Source organism: Oncorhynchus masou, unplaced genomic scaffold (assembly GCF_036934945.1).
Source record: "Oncorhynchus masou masou isolate Uvic2021 unplaced genomic scaffold, UVic_Omas_1.1 unplaced_scaffold_2947, whole genome shotgun sequence".
Classification (NCBI taxonomy): domain Eukaryota; kingdom Metazoa; phylum Chordata; class Actinopteri; order Salmoniformes; family Salmonidae; genus Oncorhynchus; species Oncorhynchus masou.
In genome coordinates, this window is record NW_027009367.1 from 37501 (window position 1) to 46929 (window position 9429).

Genomic DNA, 9429 nt, shown 5'->3' on the forward strand with positions numbered 1-9429 from the left:
TTGGGTGGAGCTAATACAGTTTCTTAGAAACCATCCGTCGTAAAAACCCAACCTTGTGGATGACTGTCACTACATATCCAGACCAAACTAACACTCATATTTGGCCAGGGGACAGAGTGGTCACTGGTGGGGCTAATCTGTATGATGGAGGGCTGTGTCTATTCAGTAATGCTGTGGATCTACGACCGTTTTGAACCCGCTTTCTCAAGACATTTTGGATTCAGTGTCTGTTACACAATCCTTGTTTCATCTCAAGCTAAAATAGGCCCATATCGTTGTGTCGATGGTTGAAGATTTCAAGTGGTGGTTTGAATGTGTATACAGTCCTTCGTAAAGGCTAATGTTCTAGTGAGGAGCACACACACACACAGACACAGACACACACACACACACACGTGTCATTCGTGGTGTGGAGAGGCTCCAGTGGCTTAAGGTTTCTTATTCAGGTTATTATTTTCCAGCAGGGTTGGACCCTACCCTCTTCTGGGTGATTAACAGGTATTTCTGGGCTGAGGCTTGGGTTCACTGGGTTTCTGGTCAGTTTATGAACTCTGATGAGCATTGGTTGAACCATTGGTCGGTTCTTTCTCCTCTCCCTCCTCCTGTTCTCCCCTATCATCACCCTGTTGTCCCCTCCCATTCCTCTCATCCCCTGTTCTCCCCTATCATCACCCTGTTGTCCCCTCCCATTCATCTCATCCCCTGTTCTCCCCTATCATCACCCTGTTGTCCCCTCCCATTCATCTCATCCCCTGTTCTCCCCTCCCATTCCTCTCATCCCCTGTTCTCCCCTCCCATTCCTCTCATCCCCTGTTCTCCCCTATCATCACCCTGTTGTCCCCTCCCATTCCTCTCATCCCCTGTTCTCCCCTATCATCACCCTGTTGTCCCCTCCCATTCCTCTCATCTCCTGTTCTCCCCTATCATCACCCTGTTGTCCCCTCCCATTCCTCTCATCCCCTGTTCTCCCATTCCTCTCATCCCCTGTTCTCCCATTCCTCTCATCCCCTGTTCTCCCATTCATCTCATCCCCTGTTCTCCCCTCCCATTCCTCTCATCCCCTGTTCTCCCATTCCTCTCATCCCCTGTTCTCCCATTCCTCTCATCCCCTGTTCTCCCATTCCTCTCATCCCCTGTTCTCCCCTCACATTCCTCTCATCCCCTGTTCTCCCTTCCCATTCCTCTCATCCCCTGTTCTCCCCTCCCATTCCTCTCATCCCCTGTTCTCCCCTCCCATTCCTCTCATCTCCTGTTCTCCCCTCACATTCCTCTCATCCCCTGTTCTCCCATTCCTCTCATCCCCTGTTCTCCCCTCACATTCCTCTCATCCCCTGTTCTCCCATTCCTCTCATCTTCTGTTCTCCCCTCCCATTCCTCTCATCTCCTGTTCTCCCCTCCCATTCCTCTCATCCCCTGTTCCCTCTTCATCATTCCTCTCATCCCCTGTTCCCTCTTCATCATTCCTCTCATCCCCTGTTCCCTCTTCATCATTCCTCTCATCCCCTGTTCTCCCATTCCTCTCATCTCCTGTTCTCCCCTCCCATTCCTCTCATCTCCTGTTCTCCCCTCCCATTCCTCTCATCCCCTGTTCCCTCTTCATCATTCCTCTCATCCCCTGTTCTCCCATTCCTCTCATCTCCTGTTCTCCCTCCCATTCCTCTCATCTCCTGTTCTCCCCTCACATTCCTCTCATCCCTGTTCTCCCCTCCCATTCCTCTCATCCCCTGTTCTCCCCTCCCATTCCTCTCATCCCCCTGTTCTCCCTCCCATTCCTCTCATCCCCCTGTTCTCCCCTCCCATTCCTCTCATCCCCTGTTCTCCCCTCCCATTCCTCTCATCCCCTGTTCTCCCTCCCATTCCTCTCATCCCCTGTTCTCCCTCCCATTCCTCTCATCCCCTGTTCTCCCCTCCCATTCCTCTCATCTCCTGTTCTCCCCTCCCATTCCTCTCATCCCCTGTTCTCCCCCTCCCATTCCTCTCATCCCCTGTTCTCCCTCCCATTCCTCTCATCTCCTGCTCTCCCCTCACATTCCTCTCATCCCCTGTTCTCCCCTCCCATTCCTCTCATCCCCTGTTCTCCCCTCCCATTCCTCTCATCCCCTGTTCTCCCCTCCCATTCCTCTCATCCCCTGTTCTCCCCTCCCATTCCTCTCATCCCCTGTTATCCCATTCCTCTCATCTCCTGTTCTCCCCTCCCATTCCTCTCATCCCCTGTTCTCCCATTCCTCTCATCTCCTGTTCTCCCCTCCCATTCCTCTCATCTCCTGTTCTCCCCTCACATTCCTCTCATCCCCTGTTCTCCCCTCCCATTCCTCTCATCCCCTGTTATCCCATTCCTCTCATCTCCTGTTCTCCCCTCCCATTCCTCTCATCCCCTGTTCCCTCTTCATCATTCCTCTCATCCCCTGTTCTCCCATTCCTCTCATCTCCTGTTCTCCCCTCCCATTCCTCTCATCTCCTGTTCTCCCCTCACATTCCTCTCATCCCCTGTTCTCCCCTCCCATTCCTCTCATCCCCTGTTCTCCCCTCCCATTCCTCTCATCCCCTGTTCTCCCCTCCCATTCCTCTCATCCCCTGTTCTCCCCTCCCATTCCTCTCATCCCCTGTTCTCCCCTCCCATTCCTCTCATCTCCTGTTCTCCCCTCCCATTCCTCTCATCCCCTGTTCCCTCTTCATCATTCCTCTCATCTCCTGTTCTCCCCTCACATTCCTCTCATCCCCTGTTCTCCCCTCCCATTCCTCTCATCTCCTGTTCTCCCCTCCCATTCCTCTCATCTCCTGTTCTCCCCTCCCATTCCTCTCATCCCCTGTTCTCCCCTCCCATTCCTCTCATCTTCTGTTCTCCCCTCCCATTCCTCTCATCTCCTGTTCCCTCTTCATCATTCCTCTCATCCCCTGTTCTCCCCTCCCATTCCTCTCATCCCCTGTTCTCCCCTCCCATTCCTCTCATCTTCTGTTCTCCCCTCCCATTCCTCTCATCCCCTGTTCCCTCTTCATCATTCCTCTCATCCCCTGTTCTCTCCTCCCATTCCTCTCATCCCCTGTTCTCCCATTCCTCTCATCCCCTGTTCCCTCTTCATCATGACCTCTCATCCCCTGTTCTCTCTTCATCGTTCCTCTCATCCATTGTTCTCCCATTCCTCTCATCCCCTGTTATCCCATTCCTCTCATCCCCTGTTCTCCCATTCCTCTCATCCCATTATTCCATTCCTCTCATCCATTGTTCTCCCATTCCTCTCATCCCCTGTTATCCCATTCCTCTCATCCCTTGTTCTCCCATTCCTCTCATCCCCTGTTATCCCATTCCTCTCATCCCCTGTTCTCCCCTCCCATTCCTATCATCCCCTGTTATTTCCTTCCATTCCTCACCTATGATTCTATTCTCCTCCTAATCCCTCTTTTTCCCCAAATCCCTCCTTCCCCTTCCCCCTAATCCCTCCTTCTCCCTCCCCCCTAATCCCTCCTTCTCCCCTTCTCTCCTCCCCTTCCATTGCCCATTTCCCCACACTGTTTGAGTTTAATGGTGTGAAGGTACACTATATAAACAGAAGTATGTGGACAGCCCTTCAAATGAGTGGATTCGGCTATTTCAGCAATACCCGTTGCTGACAGGTGTATAAAAATTGAGCACACAGCCCTGCAATCTCCATAGACAAAAATTGGAAGTAGAATGGCCCGTACTGAAGAGCTCAGTGACTTTCTACGTGACACTGTCATAGGATACCACCTTTCCAACAAGTTTGGCAAATTACGTTCCTGCTAGAGCTGCCCTGGTCAAATGTAAGTGCTGTTATTGTGAAGTGGAATCGTCTAGGAGCAACAACGGCTCAGCCGTGAAGTGGTAGGCCGCATAAGCTCACAGAATGGGACCGCTGAGTGCTGAAGTGCGTAGAGCTTATAAACCGTCTGTCCTCGGTTACAACACTCACTACCGAGTTCCAAACTGCCTCTGGAAGCAATGTCAGCACAATAACTGTTTGTCGGGAGCTTCATGAAATGGGTTTCCATGGCCAAGCAGCCGCACACAATCCTAAGATCACCATGCACCATGCCAAATGTCGGCTGGAGTGGTGTAAATCTCTGCATAACGCTTCACCATCTGGCAGTCCGACGGATGAATTTGGGTATGGTGGATGCCAGGAGAATGCTACCTGCCCCAATGCATAGTGCCAACTGTAAAGTTTGGTGGAGGAGGATTAATGGTCTGGAGCTGTTTTTCATGGTTTGGGCCTCTTAGGTCCAGTGAAGGGAAATCTTAATGCTACAGCATAAAATTACATTCTCGATGAGCAACAATGGCTCAGCCGTGAAGTGGTAGGCCACGCAAACTCAAAGAACGGGACCGCCTAGTGCATTTCTGTGCTTCCAACTTTCTGGCAACAGTTTGGGGAAAAGGCCCTTTCCTGTTTCAGCATGACAATGCCCCCTGTGCACAAATCAAGGTCCATACAGAAATGGTTTGTCAAAATCGGTGTGGAAGAACTTGACTGACTTGCACAGAGCCCTGACCTCAACCTCATTGGACACCTTTGGGATTGGAATTGGAATGCCGACTGCGAGCCAGTCCTAATCGCGCAACATCAGTTTCCGACCTCACTAATGCTCTTGTGGTTGAATGGAAGCAAGTCCCTGCAGCAATGTTCCAACATCCAGTGGAAAGCCTTCCCAGAAGAGTGGAGGCTGTTATAGCAGCAATGTTCCAACATCCAGTGGAAAGCCTTCCCAGATGAGTGGAGGCTGTTGTAGCAGCAATATTCCAACATCCAGTGGAAAGCCTTCCCAGAAGAGTGGAGGCTGTTATAGCCGCAACGGGGGGACAAACTCCATATTAATGCTCATGATGTTGGAATGAGATGTTCAACAAGCAGGTGTCCACGTCCTTTTGGTCATGTAGTGTGTATAGAACTCCTCTCTCCTCTCTGTCCTGTAGGTGCAGAGCAGTATAAGTACGGTAAGAACCGTGTGGAGGCGGACGCCAAGATGCTGCAGGCTAAAGAGGAGGAGCTAATCAACAGAAAGCAGGACATCAGGAACCGTCTGACCCAGCTGAAGAAGGACAGGAAAGACCTGCGCACCGCCATGGAGGCCAGCACCGGTACGACACACACACACACACACACACACACACACACACACACACACACTGCTTCTACCAAGGTAGAGAGAAGAGGGAGAGGTGGGAGTGAAAGTAGTGTAAGATGGAGATGATGGGAGGGTTAGTAGTGAGTGGAGTTATGGATGGGTGGGTTAGGTTTAGGATTGAGGGGTGCAGGATGGAAGAAGGGTTTGGAGGGGGAGAGATGGGAGTCAGATGTTCTTTTCCTGACTGACTTCTCAATAAACTACAGATACTAAGAGTGTACGGAGTGTAAGGAAGGACAGATACTAAGAGTGTACGGTAGTGCGGTGACCCATTCTAAAGCCTCCTTCCTCCACCTCCTTCACACAGCTAAGCGCTGCGCTGGGTCCCTGACAGAGCGGCTGAAAAGGGTGGAGGACGAGTGCAAGCTGAAGGAGGACGAGCGGGTGAGCCTGGAGCTGGAGATGACAGAGGTCAAGGAGAGTCTCAAGAAGGCCCTGAACGGAGGAGTCACTCTGGGACTCACCATCGAGCCCAAGTCTGGCACCTCCAGCCCACAGGTTTGTTTTATCAATCTTTTTTTTTTTTTTACATCAGCAGTTGTCACAAAGTGCCTTACAGAAGCCCAGCCTAAAACACCAAAAGAGCAAGCAATGCAGAGGCAGAAGCCCAGCCTAAAACACCAAAGAGCAAGCAATGCAGAGGCAGAAGCCCAGCCTAAAACACCAAAGAGCAAGCAATGCAGAGGCAGAAGCCCAGCCTAAAACACCAAAGAGCAAGCAATGCAGAGGCAGAAGCCCAGCCTAAAACACCAAAGAGCAAGCAATGCAGAGGCAGAAGCCCAGCCTAAAACACCAAAGAGCAAGCAATGCAGAGGCAGAAGCCCAGCCTAAAACACCAAAGAGCAAGCAATGCAGAGGCAGAAGCCCAGCCTAAAACACCAAAGAGCAAGCAATGCAGAGGCAGAAGCCCAGCCTAAAACACCAAAGAGCAAGCAATGCAGCGGCAGAAGCCCAGCCTAAAACACCAAAAGAGCAAGCAATGCAGAGGCAGAAGCCCAGCCTAAAACACCAAAGAGCAAGCAATGCAGAGGCAGAAGCCCAGCCTAAAACACCAAAGAGCAAGCAATGCAGAGGCAGAAGCACAGTGGCTAGAAAAAAACTCCCTGGAAGGCAGATACCTAGAGAGGAACCATTAAGTCCTGGTCTGGCTGTCTCTACCATGTCCATGACCCATGGCTGAGTCTCAGTACTGTACAATGGCTTCCTTCTCTTGAAAAGTGAACAGTGAACAGACAAAAGCATTCAATTGAAATGACTAAAACTAAATCAAACCTGTGCAGAAAAGATAATTGACCTACATTTATAGGTGTCCAGCTTGATAACAGTCATTTATAGTCTCTTCACTGTGTCCAGCTTGATAACAGTCATTTATAGTCTCTTCGCTGTGTCCAGCTTGATAACAGTCATCTATAGTCTGTTCACTGTGTCAAGACGCCCAACATACTCATGAGAAACAGGCTGTTGCAAATGTTGCTGCTGACTCTGAATGGTGTGTATCCAGTCCCCAGTGTTGCTGAGGCGTACCCAGAGAACTCTCCCCATCTCCAGCTGTGACACCAGTGACACAGAGAGCTGTTCTACTCTGCCCGTCAACAGTGCCTCCCTCTACGCAGAACGACCAATCAGAAACCCTCGGCCGTCCCGCGGCCATGTCCTCAAGAAGGCTAAGGTGGGACAGAGTTACGGAGAACACACACCAGTGGAGGCTGGTGGGAGGAGCTATTGGAGGAGGGGCTCATTGTAATTTCTGGAACGGATTAGAATGAATGGAACGGTATCAAACATATGGAAACCACATTTGATTCTATTCCATTCCAGGCCTTACAATGAGCCAATTCTCCTATAGCTCCTCCCACCAGCCTCTTCTGACACACACACACACACACACACACACACACTCCTGAATTTACGTACACACACACACACACACACGGGCGGCAGGGTAGCCTAGTCGTTAGAGCGTTGGACTAGTATCCGAAAGGTTGCAAGTTCATATCCCCAAGCTGACAAGGTACAAATCTGTCGTTTCTGCCCCTGAACAGGCAGTTAACCCACTGTTCCAAGGCCGTCATTGAAAATAAGAATTTGTTCTTAACTGACTTGCCTAGTTAAATAAAGGTAAAATAAAATAAAAAACACACACACACTCAAAACATCCTCTGCACTCATTCACCTGTATTACCACACATCTGACACACACCCATCCCAGTCTAATGACTGCACTGAATTTCGTGTGACTGTGGTATTTGTGTGTATTTGCATGTACGTCTCAACTCACTCAGTGCTCCCTTTGTTGCAGGAATGGGAGATGAAGACTGGCACATGAGCAACAACTCTGTTCACAACAGTCCTATCTTATTATCTTTTATTTTATTTTAATGCGTGTATATATTTATTTAAATCAGTTCGTATGGGGAAGAAGGTTGAAGAGGAGTACACTACAAGCATAGCCAAACAGAGAGACGATCGAGACAATGTTGATTCTTTTTTTTTTGTCTACTTTATTTCCTGGACATAAAGAACTAGCAGTCTTTTTCTAGCGTACCATTGCATAATACCATGTCATATTTCAACTACTCTGTTGTGTGCTTTTGTATCGCCCAATCTTGTTTTTTTTTTTTGTTCGTTTTTGTTTTGCAGTCATCCACTTTCATACAGTCTCTCGTTGCGTGTTTCTCCATCACATAAAACAATCAGGTTTCTACAACTCATGGGGTTCCAAAATCAAGTGCATATTTATTTGTAAATGTTTCTTAGGTAAATACTAGCATCCTCGTGATTATTTATGTTGATAATATTTAATGCTTGTTGTATTGTATAGCTCCCTCTCTTTAGAACAGGAACTGCACTGTGCCACTAATGTCCACAGCATCTGGATCCAGCCGTTAGTATCACTGTTAGGCAATCCAGATGATTTTCAAATCATCAAACCAGCAAAACACCTACAGTACTCCTAGTCCTTAGTGGTTGATGCCTGGGAGTGGGCCTTTGGAATGTGCGGGTCAGACTAAGGCGTGGCGGTGTTTTGGTGAGTTTGGCCACTGGCGTTGGAAAAGTCCTCAACCTCAAGTAATGTAGCCTCTCGTATTCACACTTCTGCATCCAGGAGCCTCGGGCCACAGCTCTTATAATCATGCCACTGGTGCACTGTAACCCTGTGGTCTGGTCTCACTCTGTGTGTGTGTGTGTGTGTGTGTGTGTGTGTGTGTGTGTGTGTGTGTGTGTGTGTGTGTGTGTGTGTGTGTGTGTGTGTGTGTGTGTGTGTGTGTGTGTGTGTGTGTGTGTGTGTGTGTGTGTGTGTGTGTGTGTGTGTGTGTGTGTGTGTGTGTTAGTTTGTGTGTATGTATGCATTAGTTTGTATGTGTGTGTGTGTGTGTGTTTTAAAATGTCTTGAGGCACATTCCAACCCCATCATTAATACACTGTTAGAAATAGAGGCCTGTATGGTCAGAAATACTGTGTGTTATCTGCTTCAACCAGAGACTGTAATCTGGTTGTGGATTCTTGAACTTCCAGCTGCTACTCTAGCAACACGTTTCAGCTCATACACATCACACACACATCACACACACACACATCACACACACACACATCACACACACACACACCACACACCACAGACAGTTTTATGTCATGTATTTCTAATGGTGTTTTTGGTAATGATTTTACCACATCTACAGTACACTGCAAAATATTCCCATATCCACACTGCTCAGTGTAATCTAACCACGGTGCTTTGTAGGGGTGAGACGTAGCATGTTGATGTACTACTGCAAGCAAGCTAAGTTTTTACTATTTTACTCAAAGGCACGTTTACCTGTAAAACGTCTGGTTTATGTGCATTTATTGGCCTAGTTGGAATATGAGGCTGTGCGTACAAAAATGGCCGCCAACAGCTGTTTTCAAGTTATCCGTGTGCATGTTTGTATCCTCTTCTTTCCTTCTTTTTCATTCAGATTGAGGTTGGGGTTCAATCCCATCGCGGGTTAAATGCATCGTGGGTGTTTTAAAGGCAATTGAGTCGACATATGCAGTGTTTATCGTGAATGGGAACATTGCCTTAAAAAGCCTCAATGCCCATAACCTGCGATCGGATTGGATCCCCGGCCAAAGTCCAACTAGGCTGCGAGTTAGAGCTCTCACCACAAGATGAGGGAGAGATGAGGAGAGGTTTACAGGGAGGGGAGAAAGAGTTACGCATCTGGTCCATTTTGATCCTCTCTTTTTTGGGCAGAGAGAGATGATGTCACTCAGAACATGTGAACCCATTGTACCTGTACAAAGCTT

General features: G+C 48.8%; 1 protein-coding gene across 1 annotated transcript in view; it reads left to right on the forward strand.

Moving 5' to 3' along the window:
- Positions 1-6811, forward strand: part of LOC135534045 (actin filament-associated protein 1-like) — a gene marked incomplete at its 3' end in the record, with an annotated part of 34310 nt that extends 27499 nt beyond the window's left edge. Inside the window, exons 12-14 of the mRNA XM_064961192.1 lie at positions 4931-5095; positions 5450-5640; positions 6644-6811. Coding sequence (XP_064817264.1) covers positions 4931-5095; positions 5450-5640; positions 6644-6811 — 524 coding nt within the window. The remainder of the gene's footprint in view (positions 1-4930; positions 5096-5449; positions 5641-6643) is intronic.
- Positions 6812-9429: the final 2618 nt, after the last annotated feature.